Genomic DNA, 20,632 nt, shown 5'->3' with positions numbered 1-20,632 from the left:
TGCAAATTTAATGTCCGAGTCTCATAGCCTAGTGGTAACGCTTCCACCTCGTAAGCGGTAGATCGGGGTTCAAATCCCGGCTCGGACCAATTATTGGACCTTATCCATACACTTTACGGCTAGCGACCTATGGATTTTTAACACTAAGTTGAGAAATTGGCACTGAATCCGCTTTCTAAATGTGGCCCCGATACTCTTCATGAATGCATGGGGCATGGGAAAACATCACTTTACTTTTACGTCAAATTTAAATGTACGACTCGTGTTGGAAAATCTGTATGCAACAAGTAGCAAAAAGAAGATTTTCTCAGCACGACTATTATTTTTAGCGTTAAAAGGAAGTCGTTTCTTCATTCAAGAATGACTGAAAGAGTAAGAAGTTTTATAACGAAATTGCAAAACTACTTTTTTGATCTTCTTACTTGTTAAACCAGCAGTGTTTTAAAATGGTTATCTTATCATTAAAACATATTAATTCGAATATCAGAATGCATTTACCCAACTCTCATCATAAATGTATCCACTCTGACTGTATACCCGAGCAGGGGTAAATAACTTGGGAATACCAAATTTTGGTATTACTTGGGCAAATAACAGCGACCAAAATGTGCCCTTGGTTGCCCAGTAATAGATGGTAAAATACCATGAAATCATACCAAAGTCTTGTATGTGGAAGGGCACAACAATACCAAACCATGTTATTCCAAGGGTAAAATAATACCTCAAAATAAAACCATTTCAATACCAAGTTGAGGTCTTCTGGATTTTGAACATTGCTTGAATACCAAAACTTGGTATTGCCATGGTTTTATTTTGAGGTATTCCGCGCCCTTGGAAAAGCATATTTTGGTATTTCTGTGGTCTTTCACATACATGATTTTGGTATGATTTCATGGTATTTTACCATCTATTACTGGGCAACCAAGAGCACATTATGGTCGCTGGTATTTGAACAAGTAATTCCAAAATTTGGTATTTTCATACCATTTTAGTGCAGCAGTTGCAGTTAGTGAAAAACGGAAATTATTCATATGCAACAGCAAAATCTACTCACCTGATGATTCCATGTTGTTATTAGTGATATTCTTCACCACACCGAATGCATTTGTCATTGATGAACGGCCTGTGCTTGAAGTTCTTGAAGCTTCTGAAAAATAACAAGATTGAAAAATAAGTATTATTAAAATGAAACTGAATTGAAATTCACCAAAATTCATTAATCTGTCGATTGACTCGTTTTTCAAAGTATTTGGTTATCCCGACTTAGAGATATTCAACGTTTTTGAAAAATATATTAGTGGGTATATCACACTAATTTTTAAAATCATCTTTAACATTTTTGGGTTTCAAGTCATTTTAGCGCAAAATTAATTAACTCGTAAATTTTTTTAACAAATTTCCCATAGTTTCAGAGAAAATTGATGAAACCTTTCAATATTCAAATAATATGAAAATGTGCCATCCTGACTTAAAATTTTTTCCACAATTTCAAGTCATTTCTGTAGGGGGTATATCAAAAATGTTTAAAATCAAGTTTGAAATTTCCGGTTTTGAATGAAAGCATTCGCTTTGAGACATGATTTTAGCGCAAAATTAATTATTTTGTCAAAATTGGTCAAAATTTTCCCATAGTTTCAGAGGAAATTAATAAAACACCTTAATACAAAAATAAAACCAAAATGTGCCATCCTGACTTAGAAAATTATCCACAATTTCAAGTCATTTCCATAGGGGGTATATCAAAAACGTTTAAAATCAAGTTTGAAATTTCCGGTTTTGAATGAAAGCATTCGCTTTGATACATCATTTTAGCGCAAAATTAATTGTTTTGTCAAAATTGGTCAAAATTTTCCCATAGTTTCAGAGGAAATTGATAAAAACACCTTAATACCAAAATAATACCAAAATGTGCCATCCTGACTTAGAAAATTTTCCACAATTTCAAGTCATTTCTATAGGGGGTATATCAAAAACGTTTAAAATCAAGTTTGAAATTTCCGGTTTTGAATGAAAGCATTCGCTTTGAGACATCATTATAGCGCAAAATTAATTATTTTGTCAAAATTGGTCAAAATTTTCCCATAGTTGCAGAGGAATTTGATAAAATACTGTAATACCAAAAGAATACCAAAATGTGGTGTTCGATCATTGACAAATTATGCAATTTTGCAATATCAAAACAATACCTTAAATTGGTATGATACCACATTTTGCTCTTGCATAATCCTTAAGACAAATTTTAAAGGGTCCAGGAATACCAAAATTTGGTATTGATACCAGAGAAAGGTATTATTACGCATTTCCCTTGTTATTTACCCATGCTCGGGTAGCTTCAGATGATTTCTCATTATTTTTCCTGCCTTTCACAATAAGTTTTAATTAAAAAATCATCCTGTTGACTATAGAAATGGAATGGAATTGATTATGGAAAAAAGTTGTTCGTTCGCAATGAAATTGTCGACGACAGCAGGGAGCGGGGATAGAAAAAAAATGTTCTGTCTTGTCCAATGGAAAAATAATATGCTTTTCCTCTGTCTGTCTATTTTCCTCCCCCCTCAGAGCCGATATCAAAGTGCTGCGCGAGGGCAGCTCGCCGAACAAGGACCGGCTGACGGTGCAGTGGCTGTCGCAGTCGATATCGGAAATCCGGTCCGAGCTGGCCGAGCTGCAGGAGTCGTCCAGCAACGTGTCCAAGGACGCCCAGCTGCGGAACCAACTGACGGAGGACATCACCGGGCTGCGGGCGGACTTTGCCACGCTCCGGCTGGAGCTGGAGTCGCTGCGCTCGCGGCAGGACAAAACCGAGGTGCTGGTGCGGGAACTGCGCGAGGAGGCCGTCCAGAGCGCCCAGGACATCCGCCGCAGCTGGAACCGGCTGCACGAGAAGGTAGGGGTGGGGAAAGAGGGGGGGATTGCTTTTTTAATGAGCGAACTTTGCTACACTCCTTTGGTGGGCGATACCATCGTCGGTGGAGCCCAGCAACGCTTTTCACCGAGTTCAACTCGCGGGAAATGATATCAGTTTGTCAAGATCACACCAGTGGGGGCCTTCCTGGGAAAATGTTTGTTGGATTGGAATTAAATTGAAATAGTCACTGCTGTGTCGCCGCGATGGGATGCAGGTGGTATCGCTCGGAGCTTTTTTTATCGTTGTACTCGACTTTCATAAGGAAGTGAGAACCAGAAGCTATCAGATGAACTTGGATTAAATTTGTGCTTTAAAATGTAGCTGGTGTAATACCAAAATTCAAAACAAATGAATGCACATTTTTTTAATTATTGGGGAATCATAAACTAACAAAGTCGAATGATTTTGGTAGGATTTGTACCTTTTACTTTAAAAATGTTTTACTCCAATTGCATTACCAAATTTGTTCTTTATTCCTACATCGTTTGATGATTTTATTTTTCTAGAGAAGAAACAACAAATACCAAATATTTTATAAATCTGAATCTTTAGATGTGATAAAAAAAAGTTGAAGATTGCAGGCGGGTGATTAAAAAATTTAACTCCAAATTAATATCTGGAGCTGTTTTCATCCCAAAACCCAGAATTAAATTACCTCACCCTGTAGAACATCAACCGGAGTAAACCTCTAGCATTTTTTCTCACTGTCCCATTGCAATTTCAATTGACAGAACGTTTGCATCCTCTTGAAAACTTCCTCCGGGCACAAACAGACCTCCTCGTCGCCGTCTCTCCACGATGGCAAATTTTTCAGAGGAAGAGAGTCACCAAGAGTGTGTCCCTTCGGGGCCACCAGGAAGCTTGAAGAGCAAAAAAAAAAATCTCCCTGAAAATTGAAGGAAATAAACAACTTGGGTTGGTCGGTTGGGAGAAAAAAGCGAGTTTTTTTTTCCTTTCTCTCTGGTCTGTTTTGGCCTGCTCTAATTGACTTCGGGAAAGATTTTTGAACGCTTCCTGTGTCACCCGCTCGGCTGTGTGGCCAAAGGCCTGCGGGCTCAACTTCTTCAAACTGTCTGCTCGGCGAAAAGTTTTGCCAAGATCTAGGGATGTGCCGCAGCAACTCATCACTGTCAGTTACATTGACAAGCTCTGGCTCAACTCCATGCCAGCAAGCTTGTGTACTATGACCTTAATCCTTGCGCCAGGTATTTGCCCAGCTAGGGCAACAAAGACCTGCAAATTTTTTCACAGTAAAGCATCCAAACGCGATGCACAAAGTGCATCCCTAGGCACTGTTTGGATGAGTTCTTTTGATCTTCGCTTCCAGCACCTGAGGGCAGCTCACAAAGATGTCGGATCCTTGGGATCCCCTCAGCCTCCGTTTTTGCACGTGCTCGTGTTCCTTTCGTCATCATCGTCACAGTCTGCAGCACGGACGCCTTCAGCAGTGTGTCTTCTGTCAAACGTTCTGACGACGACACGGTGACGGTGTTCTGAGGCTACGGAATTGTTCAATTTGCTGCTAGGCGGCCGGGAGGAGAGCGGACGTGGCAATTTGTGACGACGACGTCGGCGGCTGCTGCAGAACGGAAACGCACAACGGAAAAAGGCCCAGAGCGATGATCGTCATCGAACCGGGACAGGACGCCACAACTGCGCAAAACTGTCCGGAGTTAGGAACCGTTAGGTTGAGATGTTTTGGAATTACACTTATATCGTTTGTGCAAAATTATGGGAAGTAATGTTAGATTTTTGTTTTGTGTTAAATAGCCATAATTAAGGCAACCAACTCTTGCTCAGCAAAAATCTGTACACTTAGCCGATATGCATGGTTTAACAAAAAACTGTCATTTAGATAAATTTGGAATTTGTGCATTAAAATATAAAACTGTGTCGTTTTTGCAGCTAACTAATTTCACTTTGCTATCAGACTTGCACGTTTAAAAATATTCCCAAAATAAACCGTAATTGGCTGAATCAAATCATTTTCTTCAATTTGTTTTGCTAAACGTTTAAAATTTTACGAAATGTCATATTTGCTTTTAGAAACATATCGTTCTCAGTGTTTTCACAAAAACATCTTCAGAGTTTGTTTTTATTTTTGAAAAGGTCCTATAAACATGCGATACATAGCTTAAAGGATCTTTTCAAAAATAACTCTAGATTTGTTGATTCAAATTATCATAGGTTTTCACTAGCTTTAGAAAGCCTTTGGATCTTCTATTAGATAAATATGTTTTGTAAAGAACATGAAAAGAACAATTATTAATAATCAACTTTGAACTGAAGCAAACCCGGAAAACTTAGAGACCTAAATAGGTAATTAGGGTCCCTAGGAAAACTATCCAAGTCATCTCTTTAAAATCAAACAGACAGTTAAATCAAAATGTCCTACTAGCATCTAGCAATACAAAATAAATGGACCAATGTGAGTTTATAAACAAGAATTATATCCTGAATTGCAAGGTTGTTAGCGATTAAATTATCGAGGCTCGATAACGACTACAATAGTTCAATCGTTATCGTAGGTACGATAACGATAAGCTATCGTTATCGTTATTCCGATAGTTCTATCGGCGATAATCTTATCGCTGATAATGTTCGATAACTTATTTAAAAAATCTGTCTAAAGTCGACTTTTTTCAACCATATTATGTTAAATTTTCAATGCATTCATGAAGATTTTTTTTTTTAAATGTAGAAAGTTTCAAAGTTTAAATTCTCAAAATTGTTCAAAAAATATCGTATTTTTCTAAAATACTACAATTTTCAATGTTTGCAAAATGGGTACAAACAAAGCGAAATTTTTGCATGCATTTCACTTCATCAAAAAAATTTTTGAAACATTTGTAAACCGTATTTTTCGAAAATACTAAATTTTCATTAAACTCAGTATGGGTATCAAACGAAGCGAAATTTCGTATGCGTTTTTATTTTATTAGAGTTTTTTATTTGCTGAAATTTTCACAAAACATCGCATATTTTGAAAATACTAAAATTTTCATAATTTGTCATATGAGTACAAACGAAGCGAAATTGGGCATGCATTTTCACTTTATGAAAGTTTTTTTTAAATACACATATTTTTACAAAATTCCGTATTTTCCGTTAATAAATACGGAATTTTGTGATTTTTTTTTATTTATTAACAAAAAAATATTATGAAGTGGAAATGCATACAAAATTTCGCTTCATTAGATACCCATAATGCATATGAGCAATTCTCTGAGATTTCGGTCATTCGATTTTTTTTTGTATTTTTTAATCCGGCTGAAACTTTTTTGGTGCCTTCGGTATGCCCAAAGAATCGGGCCAAAAATTCAATATTACACCCATTTGAAATGTTAGTCTTGATTTAAATTTCTTGAAAATATTTTTTTCGAAAAGACCGGAAAATTTTACGAATGTTTCATGTTTTAACATTGTAAATCGGACCTATAGTTGCTGAGATATCGACATTAGAAAATGGTGGGTTGTTTGGTTGAGACTTAGAAAACATCAATTTTCCTGTTTTTTAACCTTTGCATGGTAATATCTCAGCAACTAAGGGTCGTATCAACAAAGTCCGAAAAAGCAAAATATAGAGAATTTTCTCAGCTTTTCAAAAATATTTTTTTCAATGGTGGGCAAACATTGGCACTATTTATAAAAAATGAAAAACTGCGACTATTTTCAAAAAAATTACCTAAAACTGGTTATGACTTTTTGATTGCAAATTCGATTTTACATCGAAAAATGAAGTTGAAAAATTTTTGCGACCAATATTTCGATTTTTTTTTTTAATCTGTATTGATTCAAAAAATCATAACTCGGTCAAAGATTTTTTGCCCATTCTGGAAATTTCTGAAAAGTTAGCATTTGATGTCCTCTAAAACATATCAAAAAACAAAAAAAAAAAATAAAAATAGTGTTTTTTGCAAATCAATTTTTAGTGACAAAAAGTTAAATTAAAAATCACCAAATTTTATTTTACCGTGTATCATTTTGTTTCAGTGTAGTCCATATCCATACCTACAACTTTGCCAAAGACACCAAATCGATCAAAAAAATCCTTCAAAAGATACAGATTTTTGAATTTTCACATATCATTTTTGTATGGACAGCTGCCAAATTTGTATAGAAAATTATATGGACAAACCAATGATGCAAAATGGCTTTTTTGGGCATACCGAAGGCACCAAAAAAGTTTCAGCCGGATTAAAAAATACAAAAATTAAAATTAATGAAAAAAGACCGATTCCGTAGAGAACTGCTAAAGTAATAAAAATTTGAGTATTTTCGAAAAATACAGTTTTTTTTAAACAATTTTAAGTATTTCAACTTGAAACTTACTACAATTTCTGAAAATATATTCTTAGTGAAATTTTCATTGATAATTTAACATGATATTTATGAATTATCGTCCATTATCGGCGATAAGATTATCACCGATAGAATTATCGGAATAACGACAACGTTAGATTCTCGTTATTGTCCCGAAGATAACAATAACCATTATCGTTATCGTTAGACGATAATGTTATCGACGGTAAATTAATCGATTACCATCCTTGAAAATAGCTTTATGCTCTTTTGAAATGTTAATTTTAAATTTGCAATTTTCAAAGAGATCACACAATTATATGAGTGATTTAATTTTTTTTTCATTGTTACTTGGTTTTTTCTTTGAATTTTGAACATTTAGTGCTGTTTGGGCGACAATCTTTAATTTTAATGTAGCTATATATTTTGAAGTGGCTGTATCTTAGAAATACTTAAAAATGTTTTTTTCCGTTTCTCGAAAACGATGCACTTTTCTAAAATTTATATTAGTTACTTTTTAATTACAAATCGATTTTACATAAAAAAAGGCTAAGAAAAATTGTTTGGTATAATTTTCATATTTTGTTTCCAAAATAACTGTTTGTTGTTGTACTTCTCTGCGTTTTTACCGGTCCATTTATAAAAAAATCATATTTCAAACATATTGATTTTGGAAATTCAGATTTTAGTGAAATCAATGAGTTATTTTTAAAGGTGCATCAAAGAATCAGTCAATTCTTTCTTAAGGTTAGAATTGAATTTTCGTTTGAATCAATTTTTGTGTGGACTGATGTCAGAATTGTTTGATGTTTGTATGAACGAACAATTGACCCAAGATGCATTCTTCGGTCATAGGCAATTTGACGGTACTTTATAATCTGTTAAACGTATTATTTAAAAATGAGTTCTAAAATATCCTTGCAATTTTTGTACAACTGCTTCAAAAATGCATAGTAGCAAAACTGTGATAAATAATACATTTAATATTGGTTAAAGCCACACCATTCACCAGTACAATTCAATGTTCCCTTTTGGTGGTGACTCGCCATCATTCACAGCCACGAACAAAAAGAAAAAAAAAACTGCCGAAAAAAAAGCACACCCGGCAGCGATGCGAAGGAGAAAATTTGAAAAGAAAAACCACCGGATGCCGCATAGAAAAGGGCACTTTTCTCTGCTTTTGGCAGTTGGTGATGGCTATTTTTCTCTCATGCTCTTTCGATCCAAACAAGTACGTAAGGACTCGCTTGGTGGCGGAGCACGTCTCGGCCCGGTGATGTCTCTTTTGGGACTCATATTGCTCTGGATGGTGATGCCATCACGCAAGATGTTCTTTTGACCGGCAGCAGTTGGTCGTGGCAGCCAAGTGACTAGTCGATCTTACCGAATTCAATGGATGGAAAGGGATTCCTACGCACGTAAGGATTCAGGAATGTTGTCGATGGTTTTTTTTTTATTGAATTGGCTAGTCGGAATGTATCCAGTTATACATTACTGCTTGGTTTTATTGATATTCATTCAGTGATACTGAAAATACTTAGCTATTAACTCAATTGAAAAGATAATGCGTTGAAACAATTTGTAAAATGAAACAATATTTGTGAAACCGTTTCAATAAATATGTGTAAGCTGATTAATTTTAATGAGATTCCATTTATGATAAAAGAGACATTATTGAAAAAAAAAATCAATGTATGAAAACGTCAGACTACACGTTTTCAGGGCCTTTTTGTCGCAGCATAATTTCCACTTCTCGGCTGTTGTAACTCATTTTTTGCTCCATCTCGTTTAATCAAAAAGCCGTGAATAATATGGGGAAAATGCTCTCGTTTCCGGAATTAAACCGACAAAAAAATCATTTTAATAATTTTAGTCACCCGTTATGGCACCACTGCCCCCTCCCTCCAAGTGCTCCCAGCCAGCCAGTCTCCCATAAGCCACAAAATCGGTTCATTTTCGCTCGAAAAGCTCCCGAAAGTGCTTCCTTTTTTATCGCATTCAAGCATGATAAAAATTTAATGTCCACACGACGACGGCGGCAACCCCATTATAAGCTCTCCTAAAAATTAACGATTTCACAGGACTAGTTCGAGTTTAATTAGTCATCGCTGGCCTGGCCTGCCTCTTTGTGTGCAGAGTGGGTCCGTCATTATGACCTGGCCCGTTTTGCGTCTTTCGATGACCTACCCACCCCAAAAAGAAGCCATTATTGTCCCCGGGGAAAAGCCGTCCCGGCGAGGGTCACTGGGGGTCGCAGAGAGAAAAAAAGTTCGTTTCATCCTAGAAGAAAAAAGTACAAAAAATAAAAAAGTTCCGAATAACGACCGGCGGAAGTTCTGCATGACGTGCCACGAACTGCCTTGCCCTCACCCAGCAACTCCATACGGGTACTTCCTCGTGGCAGTGCCAGCGGGAACGTTTGGTTCCTGTCCACTGGACAAGGACTGTAATTAACGTCGGGTTTGCCTCACGGAAACCGTTGAAGGGCTCTCGCTCGCTCACACTCGAACGTAAAAAAAATACATTCATCAGCCAGCAACGGTCACTCTCTTTTCTGTATTTTTGATGCAAAAACTCGCGCACCCCTTTTTTAACTTTTTAAAAATTCAGCTGAACAGGTGTTCACAGCTGCGTAAGCTTGCCCTGTTTGCCAGTGCACGTGGGACTGCCACTCTTCCCGAGCGTCGTTCACCGAGCTGGAACTGCAAGTACCTGGCTGGCATTTGCATTATTGGCAAAAGTCGTTACAGGAATGTGACGAATACCTACCAGCGTAATTGATGGTGTATCGCGTAATGATTTAATGTCGTGTTTTGGCGGGCCAACTTAATTGTTAAATGGGCAAGACCAGTAATTATAAGCTGTGTATATTGTAATCTGGGAAATTGATCAAATGAGTGAATTTCAGGAATTTAAACTTGTGCTGCCCATAAATCGTCGTTCTTGAGCTATCTTTTCACACGTGCATTTTCTGCCAAATTGCATTTCAAACGCCTTTTTGTTCAGCTCAGCGTCAGCTTTTGAGTTTCACAGATCCACAAAATTCTTTTTTGCAATTCCGTCGTGAAACTACTTACTTTTCCTGTCATTCTTGAACGACGAAATAGCCTACTTTTCTGTACCAAAAATAACAGAATCGAATAGCAACACTTTTCAAAATAAATGCTGAAAAGTTCTACTTTTCAGAACTGAAATGGGTGCTGAAAAGTTGAACTTTTCAGCACTTGTTTCGAAAAGTAACACTTTTCAACATTTTTTTTATTTAAACGATTTATTGACAAAATACATAAACATTTGACTTAAAATGTCACTCAATGGGTGTTTTTCGGATTTGCAAAAAATGTTGTATGGAACTCGTTGCAAAACTTGATTTTTTCAGCACTCTTCGTATTTATCCAACTCGGTGAACCTCGTTGGATAAATGTACGACTCGTGCTGAAAAAATCCTCTTTTTGCAACTTGTAAACTACTAGGGGAGTTTGGGGTAATATGGACAGTGGGGGTAATTTGGACACCCCTTTAAAAATCACGTTTTCTTCGGATATAAAGTGAAAACGACAATTTAAGTGATAAGGCTAGTACTAGTAATGGCCTAGGAGTATGAATAAACCAAAAAAGTTGGAATAGGTTAAGTAGATTTGGTATAATATGTAAAAGATTCCAAAGGCCGGTTGGTCCCGCCTTAAGTTCTAATATTTGAGGGTTGGGAAATAAGCTTTTGCAGGGGTTATATGGCAAAAAAGAAGTCAATTTTTGTTTAAGGGGGTTGCTTGGACGATGCCTTAGATATGTACATATAAAAATTGTGCATTTTATCCATTTTTATCATCAAAAATCGCAATTTATGATAGAATATGCTATGGGGGTAATTTGGACATGGCTTGTGGGGTAATTTGGACATACCTGAAAGTCTACCTTTCAGGCAACAAAAAAAGTAACTTTCATGGTTGGATGAGTTTTTAAAGGGATTTAGGTAAATTTAGAGGGATTTAATATGTCAAAACAATCAAAAATGAATGTGAGCAATGAGAACTTTCACAAAACCCCTATTTTTTAATTTTGATAAATTTATTCCAATATTCGAATTAATGAAAATCTGATTACTGTTCATTTGGCGTTCAACAAGACTCTAATGTTGATTGCTTTTATTTAATTTCTTTGACATTTCTAATTTCTATGCTGGTTTACAATAATATTTAAATTTGAAGGGCTACAGAATGTAAAATAAAAAAAAATGATATTTTCAGGCTAATAAATTCTATATAAAGATTGATTTATATAAACATAAACGATACCTTAATCACTAAAAACAAGTATAGTGTGCCTGATCCAGAATCAATGTTTAAATCATTTCAGTATTAATGATTAAATTATGTATACTACACTGAACTATTTGTTATCTTCCTATTGAATTATAGTTCTATCACAAAATCATTATTTAAACCTTTGATGAAATATTGTGAGCAACACTTCAAAATATAAAGCAATTACAAAACCAGGTTGAAGGATAAAAAACATGCTCAAAAAATCAAATGTTAAACTTATTCTTCAACATGTGTCCAAATTACCCCACAAAAGGTGTTCATATTACCCCACAAGGCATGTCCAAATTACCCCACAAGGCATGTCCAAATTACCCCATAGGGGTGTTCATATTACCCCCACACAAAAATGTGGGGGTAATTTGGACACCTTTTAACTTTTGCGATAAAAATGGGTTTTTCATTAAAATTTATCGAAATGAATGAAATTTTTCCATCAAATATGGTCTCTATCATCCTCTGGTGTCATCCACATTCCTTTAAAATATTCATACAGCCCGTAACAGAGCAATTTCCTTAGGGTGTCCAAATTACCCCACACTCCCCTACAGTCGACTCTCTGGCTGTCGATCTTCTCGATATCAATAATTCTCCATCTATCGATGAATTCTTCAGTCCCTTCAATCTGCATACTTCAATTATCTTCATTCCTCGATATTTTCCCTTGCTTGAAGGATCTCTTCCTCGACGGTCCCTTGGATTCTGTTTGCTTTAAAAATTTCTTCCGGTTGTCAATAATTTCACTTTCTCATGGCTTGCATAGACATTTTTCTTGGCGAAACGAAGCTTTGAAGGGTGTTTGACTTTAGTTTGTTTTTGTTTGATGGACGTTGCCATGATTCTCTCCCATAGCTGGGTATCAAGAAAAAAATATTTTCAATCGAGTCTTCATTTTGCATCGTTCTGTAAACTGATGATTCTCTTCCTCGACGGTCCCTTGGATATTGACAACCAGAGAGTCGACTGTATTTCAATCCTGAGATATTAAACAATAATCGAACCAACTCCGTGCATTGTTGACACTCTCGATATGAAATAAGTTTCAATTTTGTCATCTTGACACACAATGAAAATTGCTGCAAGTGCGACAGCTGGTCAAAAGGGTTTTAGGTCAGAACGCGTTTGACACACGTACATGTTCGAGAACTGGAAACTTTTGTAATTAAATCTCGGGACTCCGGCAACCAACATCAACCAAACTTCAGGACAATGCACAGAATGGACAGCCAAAACAAAACGCGTTTGTTATTGTTTACATTGCGTGCTCTCTTTTTTGTTAATTCAATGTCACACAATAGGACGCGTTTTTCTCGGAACGTCAAAAAGTGACATGCGACAAGATTTCACGACAACGTCGATTTGGAACATCTGAAAATTTCTTTTCAAACCCAAAAGGATTCCCAACGAGTCTCACGCAGCAAAATTGTAGTACTTTGTTTGACTTTAAACTAGACAAATTTTGATACTCATACACCCATCTAAGATTAGTTTCTGATCAAAGTCCTTTATCCGTATTTCCGTCTTGTTTCATCTTTATCCAGTAGCCAACTGTTTCCTCTCTAAAAGGAGACCAATTTCAACCAGGTTGAAGATCTTGACAATAGTTCCGTTCCCGGCAGGTACAAAGCAAAAACTGGTACATGCTGAAAAACGGGACCGTCGAACAGCTGCCACCACATTCGGCGTTAGACAGAGAACCTTTGGACAAAAGCCTTCTCCGAAGCAGCATCCAAAAAAAGAAAGGGATATTGGTAAGAAACGGAAAAAATACATCTCTTCTGTTGGCTGAGTCTGAGGTATTCCGTTGAACCGTCCTCCTTTTTTTTTTGCTTTCGGGAAGGCAGGTGATCCTTGAATAATAGAAAGCCTCGAGCCTTAATTTACTCAAAGCCGTCTCGGCCCCTCGGTCGGAGTGTCCCTTCGTGGGTGAGGCAAATTTCGAAATGGGACAGCAAATGAAGGCAGCGCCGAACAAGGAAAAAAACGAACCTTATTTTTCATCTTTCTGGTCGGGGTCCCTGCCTACAACCTGGCACACGAACTCGAACGAACCGCCTGGCAGGTGAGGTGCGGCACATGACAGCAGCTGCCGGATAGAAAAATGATGATTTTTATTAGATACAAAACACAACATTGTGACGGGACTGGGGGCCCGGCAGATGGCAGCAGCAGGTAGCGACGCTCTGATCAACCTTGAGCGACTTGTATGGATGGGTGGGCCCGGTGAACGGACGGTGCGCGACGTTTTATGTTGTGCTCATGTTAATTTCTCCTGGGTGACCTGCCTCCCTTTTTTTCTGTTAGATATTTGGAGCAAAAACGCGAGCGGATGTTTTGACATTGGACACCGGCAGATGCTTCGTTTTCAACGTTGGTTTTCGCTGGGTGACTAATTGATGCTGGAGCGAATTGTGAACTAAACTTACTCGTGAACAATTTGCTTTTGAAAATTTTAATCGGTTTGCTGGATACAGAGTACAGACGCTCTTTTGATTCTAGAACAATTGTGTTTGAAATTTTATATAAAATATTGTTCGGGATAGAAAAAGAACATTGTTTGGAGATATGTGGGAAGGAGATATATTTAACTTTAGCTTTTCAAACGAATCTGTTTAATCTTTAATATTAATCTGTGATAACAATAAAAAAATGTTTGTTTTTTGGTTTGTTAAGAGTGGCATGCAAAGCTTAAAAAACTAGCTGTTTGTAATAGTAGTTTATGCAAAAAGAGGATTTTTTCAGCACGAGTAGAACAGGTGAACCTCGTTGGATAAATACGACAAGTGCTGAAAAAATCAAGTTTTGCAACGTTTTCCATACAAATTTTTTTGCAATTTCGAAAAACAACCATTGAGTGAAATTTAAAATCGAATTTTCATGTATTTTGTCAATAAATCGTTTAAATCAAAAAAATGTTGAAAAGTGTTACTTTTCGAAACAAGTGCTGAAAAGTAGAACTTTTCAGCATTTATTTTGAAAAGTGTTGCTATTCGATTCTGTTATTTTTGGTACAGAAAAGTAGGCTATTTCGTCGTTCAAGAATGACAGGAAAAGTAAGTAGTTTCACGACGGAATTGCAAAAAGGGTATTTTCCACTAAAATTCTTTATTAAAACTTTAAAACTAAAGATGGTTATTTTGAAGACTTATAACGTCATGCATTCACTTGACTCGTTATGAAATGCAAATTTGGGTTACACGGTGTTATCTTTAATTATACTCGTTTCAAACAAACTTATATCAAATCATTTAATTAATCCATTTATTTGGTCATGTTGATTAGTAAAGCTGATTAGCAACAACAGGAAACACCAAAAAACTACCTAAAGAAAAATGTTCTGTAAATCATGAACCTATGCATCTTTCGTTAAAATATTTGTAAAAAATTAAATAATTTTGTATGATTTATTTTCTTCTTATAGGCAGTTATTTTTTCTAGCTTATGTTGGACTTTTATTTTTGATGTTGGGAGAAGAATGAAAATGATAAATTAACTGTCTTTTAATTCAAATTATTAGCAATAAAACCATTTCAACATTTTCAATAGAATTCAAAATTCATCATTCACGTTGTTGTTTATAATCAATATATTTGGACCTAATAAAAAAAATTTAAAATCTAAATGTGCTTTATTAACTTCCTTAAAGAACAGTTTTGAAGTGGTAGCCATTTAAAAGTCAATATCAATAAAAAATCATATTCTCCAGAAATGGATAAACAATCTTGAAATATATTTTTTAGAGAGCTAGGATGATTTTAAAAAGTTTGTTGCTCAGATACTTGTTGAAATCCACTATTCTTTTAGATTTATTTTTTATGTTGAAGAGCTTTATCATAACGTTACTTATGTAAGGTACAGGGAAATAACCTCGATTTTTTTATTAGACTTTTATCACTAAAAGTTGAATACCCAAAATATCAGATATCAAAGATATGATTTTTTGAAGATTTTTTTAAATGCAATTTAAATATTGAAGTGATAAACAATTAGAGACAACCAGACTGACAAGTAAATAAAAGTAATTCTGGAAACCCTTACATAATTATTTGTAAGTAACAGTGTTGCCAGTCAATCATACAAGGCTCCATGCATTTTTGGCAACTGTCAATACAAATGTGTACATGAAAAATCAAAAATATGTATCTTTTGAAGGATTTATTTAATCCTAGTGGTATTTTCGTCAAAGTTATAGATATGATGAAGGCTTTCAGAAAAAAAATTGGAGCAGGGAAAAAAATTTGCCGTTTTTTTAACAAATTGAAAAAAAAAAACAATTTCATAAATGCTATATTTAAGAATATTTGACAAAATGTTAGGGGACAAAAAACCGCAACTTTTGAGTTCAGGAAAAAAAGTATTGGTTTTGTTTCAATTTCACTTAATATTGTAACCTCAAGATTCATTTTAATTATTTTTAGTATAAAATTGCTTAAAGGTTCCGAAAAAACAGTTCATCTACTGATTTGAACTAATTTTTATTGAGATAGACGGGTCTTAATTCATGCAATAACAAATACTGTTAAAATAAAAGAAAGTGTTATGGATTCTTCTTGAAAAATCCATTTTTGGATAAGAGTTGAATAACAGTTTATGTTAACAACTGTTGTTGGTTTGTTTTTAGTCTGATATTGATTGAAAGCCAATACAACTTTGGAATAACATTTTTTGATATGGAATGATAACTCCGACTGTTATTAGGATGATCGGATTATTTGTCAAAGTAACAAAAAAATAAAAAAAAAAACAAGATTTGTTCGCAGAATAACCTTAAAATGTTTTTAGTCTGTTATAACAATAACAATCCAATAACAGAAAAAATATAACGGCGAATAACAAAACTTATTGTAAATAACATAAAATGTTATTGGCCTAGTATGTTTCAATATCAAATAATGTTATTCCCAAGTTATTTCCGTCCGCTCGGGTATTAATTTGCAAAATAATTTGCCTCCTGTCAGCATACGATACCATTCCAATGATTTGGGTATAATTTTCATAAAATAATTTAGATCTGGTATCAACTATAAATGAATTGAACTTAAGTCCATCCTGTATTAGGAACAAACAGACACTACACGTTTGGCTTTGCTTCTACATTGGTTATCTAGACACACTCTTTTGACACATTTTGTAATACACTGGGAACTCTAATGCCTAGTTCTAGATTTTAAAAAGGGCTGGCGAAGTTGAGTAAGAGTGGGATACAGCAAATTAGAAAACCTGGAGTCAGTGGCGGCTTTTTTTTATTAGATTTCCTTTATTTTAGTTGTTCTATCAGAATAAATAATTTAAACTTTGGAATACCCCTCAATTTTTTAAAGTTATAAACCATTTTAAATCCTGCCATGCCTAAGTTTAATACTACACCATGGCTTTGTGATGTAAAAATATTATTTCTTGAAAAAGAAACAACTTTGAAAGAAACACCAACTAAGTTCACAAACTCTTTTGTGGTCACCTTTCCGCAATAAGAACGTAATTAAAATTTTCCCGTCTTCTGCACCGTAATGAGAGAAAAAGGGAGTTCGTTTGCGCGCCGTGCGTGGTTTCCTCGCTCTCAGGTTGGAACAAACTTAATCCAATTTGGAACCTCCAAGGACCGAGCGTCGACGAGAGTTCTGCGCCCGGCCCGGCTATGCAGCGCAAAAGAGGTCCTGTGAGGATTTGTTCCTTTCTGAAAAAGGGATTCTATTTACCAGGTGGATTCCGGCGCGCACACATACGATGTTGGCAAAGTATACACATGTGTGTGTGTGTGTGTGGCTTTTTCGGCACAGAAAAGCTCTCTTTCATTGAGGCACCTGGCGTGCTTTCAAAAGGTGAATGTGCGGAATGTTGGCAAACGGTTGGTAGAATTATATTTGGATGATGAAAAAGTGTGTGTGTGTTTTTTTTGTTGCTTCTTTCAGTCTTACTTTCATACAATTGCCAGAATGTTTCTTTTTCGACAATTGTTTGATTTACTGAAAGGAATGAAAGCCAACCAAACTGAATTTGTAAATTGAAATGTGGATTCTGTACTTTGTGGAATTTTTCGTGAGCTCATAACTGCTGTAGAGAATAACATGTTCTTCAACAGAATTAAGTGGTTTATTTTGCGGAACACGTTATTAAACAATGAATGTGATTTCAAGCCAAGTGAATTTTTAATTCAATTTCACTGTTACATTTCAATGGTTTCAAAACTTTTTTTTATTATTCAACCAGAAACAAGGTCAACTTAAGTTGACCACTTTCCAAAACCACCAGAAAATCACCTGCATGATATTTACATGCATTTAATAACAATCCACTTTCTGGGGACCCATAACAGATTTCACGTATGCGTTTCGGGGGTCCTTTTCTTACTTCGTTTTACCTGCTCTGGATGTTTCCCTGGCAGCAATTGGCCAGCTGCTGCTCCTTTTTCAACTCAATTTAATCCAGCTTGAGGCGAACCAGGGGAATGAAAATACTGCGAGGACCGTCCAATTTGGGAATACTGTTCAAACATTTCAGAAGGACTAATTGACTGAAAAAATGTCATTGTTTACAAAAATGCATTTTTTTAAACTTTTTTAGACTAGCAGAAAATATTTCACTTAGACCCCTTTCAAACCTTTCTCGAGCACTTGTTTATCATTGTTTTCGTTGCGCTTTTCTTGCGCTCACTTTACGACCATTGTTTATCTTGGGTCCACAGAAATCGGCCAAAAAGAGGTGCAGGAAAAAAATATTCATTTAAACAGTCGCCGGGCTCTCGAGGGATTTGCGGTTTACACCTGCCGTACCTGTTTATTTTTTCGGGTTCTCTTTTGGGGCGCTCTCCACTTAGAGAGCCGATTGCTTCAATCCATTTCAACCAAGGGCTGTGTGTGTGTGTGATTGTGTGTATTTGGCCAGTTCTGAATAATGACGAACGACCACCAGGAATCGGGACGTCCACCCAGAGTTTTTTTTTAAATTTGTTTTGTACATCTTAACAAATTTATAAAAAAAGTTTTAAAAAAATATGTTTAGGCTGTAATTTGGTCCAAAAACATACATTAACATTCGCAACAAAAAAAAACTATTTAAATTATGAAAGTGTTGAGATACACGACAAAGAAAATCTCTCTCGAACTCTCAAAAGGTGGTGGTTAATTTATTTCAGGCAGCTTTAACATGTTTGTCATTCGCTGCCTAAACTCTCAAAAGAATTAACGATATTTACATGAATCTCTCTTTTATTTCCCTTACCACTACTGAAATAGTAGTTTATGCAACAAGTTGCAAAAAGAAGATTTTTTCAGCACGAGTTGTACATTTATCCAACGAGGTTTACCGAGTTGGTTAAATACGACGAGTGCTGAAAAAATCAAGTTTTGCAACGAGTTGCTTACAACATTTTTTGCAATTCCGAAAAACGCTTATTTAATGGAATTTTATGTCAAACATTCATGTGTTTAGTAAATTCATCGTTCAAAACAAAACAATATTGAAAAATGTTACTTTTCGATACCAGTGCTGAAAAGTTCAACTTTTCAGCACCCATTTCAGTGCTGAAAAGTAGAACTTTTCAGCACTGTTATTGAAAGGTATTAATTTTCCATTCTGTTATTTTTGGTAGGGAAAAGTAGGCCGTTTCGTTTCTCGAGAAGGGCAGGAAAAGTTGACAGTTTCACAGTGGAATTGCAAAAAGACCTTTTTTGCAATTCCGTCGTGAAATTACCTACTTTTCCTGTCATTCTTGAACGACCAAATAGCCTACTTTTCTGAACCAAAAATAACAGAATCGAATAGCAACACTTTTCAAAATAAATGCTGAAAAGTTTTACTTTTCAGCACTGAAATGGGTGCTGAAAAGTTGAACTTTTCAGCACTTGTTTCGAAAAGTAACACTTTTCAAAACGATTTATTGACGAAATACATGAAAATTTGACATAAAATTTCACTCAATGGGTGTTTTTCGGAATTGCAAAAAATGTTGTATGGAGCTCGTTGCAAAACTTGATTTTTTCAGCACTCTTCGTATTTATCCAACTCGGTGAACCTCGTTGGATAAATGTACGACTCGTGCTGAAAAAATCCTCTTTTTGCAACTTGTTGCATAAATTACTATTAACATTACACAGCTAAAAAAGTAGTAATCCTGCTGCGTGTAAAAAGCCTGGTCAAACAAATATTGCATTATTTTATGCAATTTTGTGTAATTTTACACCCTGAAATATAAAGCCCATCAGTATGGGAAACCTACTTGACCGAAATGTCAAGCCCATATATGCGTTTTTCTTTTCAGCTTTACATTGGTCTGATGGCCGAATGGACTAAAGCGCCAGTCCTTACTGTTGGTGCTTGGTTTGAATCCCGTCGGTTGCAACTATTTTTGTGTTTGCAAAAATTGTATATGTAGTGTGTAATATTAAGTGTTTATTTTGACGCAGGTGATGTGCATGCTTTTGCATGCGATTTTACCATCGGTTTTTTTGCTGTGTATTTACATGAATTGGTCGTCTAAGAAAGGTGACAGCACAATTTGGGGCTTTTCAATTATACCTAAGATGTGAGATTTTGAAATTTACCCATGAAAATCTTGAAATATTCATCGAGCTCTCAGTAAATGCTTTGTGAAACTCTCTTTGGGTGTACTATAACATTTCGGTGGAATCCAGCTGAATGAAGCAACCTTCCGCCTGGACACCCCAAGTCCGAGATACGAAGCCACATGCGTATTGTGTATCACTTCTCTGATTACCAGGTAGGCACACTCGTTGATTACAACAACGGCATTTCTGCTGGGTGCTGCCCGAGCCTGATAATAACTGTCTGGAGACGGCCGGTCCTTTCCTTGAAGCAGGACCAGCTGTTTGTGTATCGACCACACTTCTCCGGACTGTACGGCATCATCATCATCATCATCATCCTCAGCCGATGGAGATAGGGACGGAGTTTGCCGACAGTCAACACGACACCGGCTCAGCTCTTCGGTCAACAACGGTTAAAAGATACTTTTGCACAGAAAGGGACTGTGCTGTTTTGTTGTTTGAAATTGAAACCGTTTCTGATGAGGTGTGTGTGGAAGGATCCTGGCTACTGATTTGGGCGGACATTGGACATGGGGGACACTCAATCAAGGTTGATT

At 35.9% G+C, this 20,632-nt stretch overlaps 1 protein-coding gene across 1 annotated transcript in view; it reads left to right on the top strand.

The window, feature by feature from the left end:
• The window catches only part of LOC6045820 (protein scabrous), an 83,219-nt gene that overhangs the window by 34,182 nt on the left and 28,405 nt on the right, over positions 1 to 20,632 (top strand). Inside the window, exon 2 of the mRNA XM_038261760.1 lies at positions 2,560 to 2,887. Coding sequence (XP_038117688.1) covers positions 2,560 to 2,887 — 328 coding nt within the window. The remainder of the gene's footprint in view (positions 1 to 2,559; positions 2,888 to 20,632) is intronic.

This window comes from Culex quinquefasciatus, chromosome 3, assembly GCF_015732765.1.
Source record: "Culex quinquefasciatus strain JHB chromosome 3, VPISU_Cqui_1.0_pri_paternal, whole genome shotgun sequence".
NCBI lineage: Eukaryota > Metazoa > Arthropoda > Insecta > Diptera > Culicidae > Culex > Culex quinquefasciatus.
This window is presented reverse-complemented; position numbering and strand designations above follow the sequence as displayed.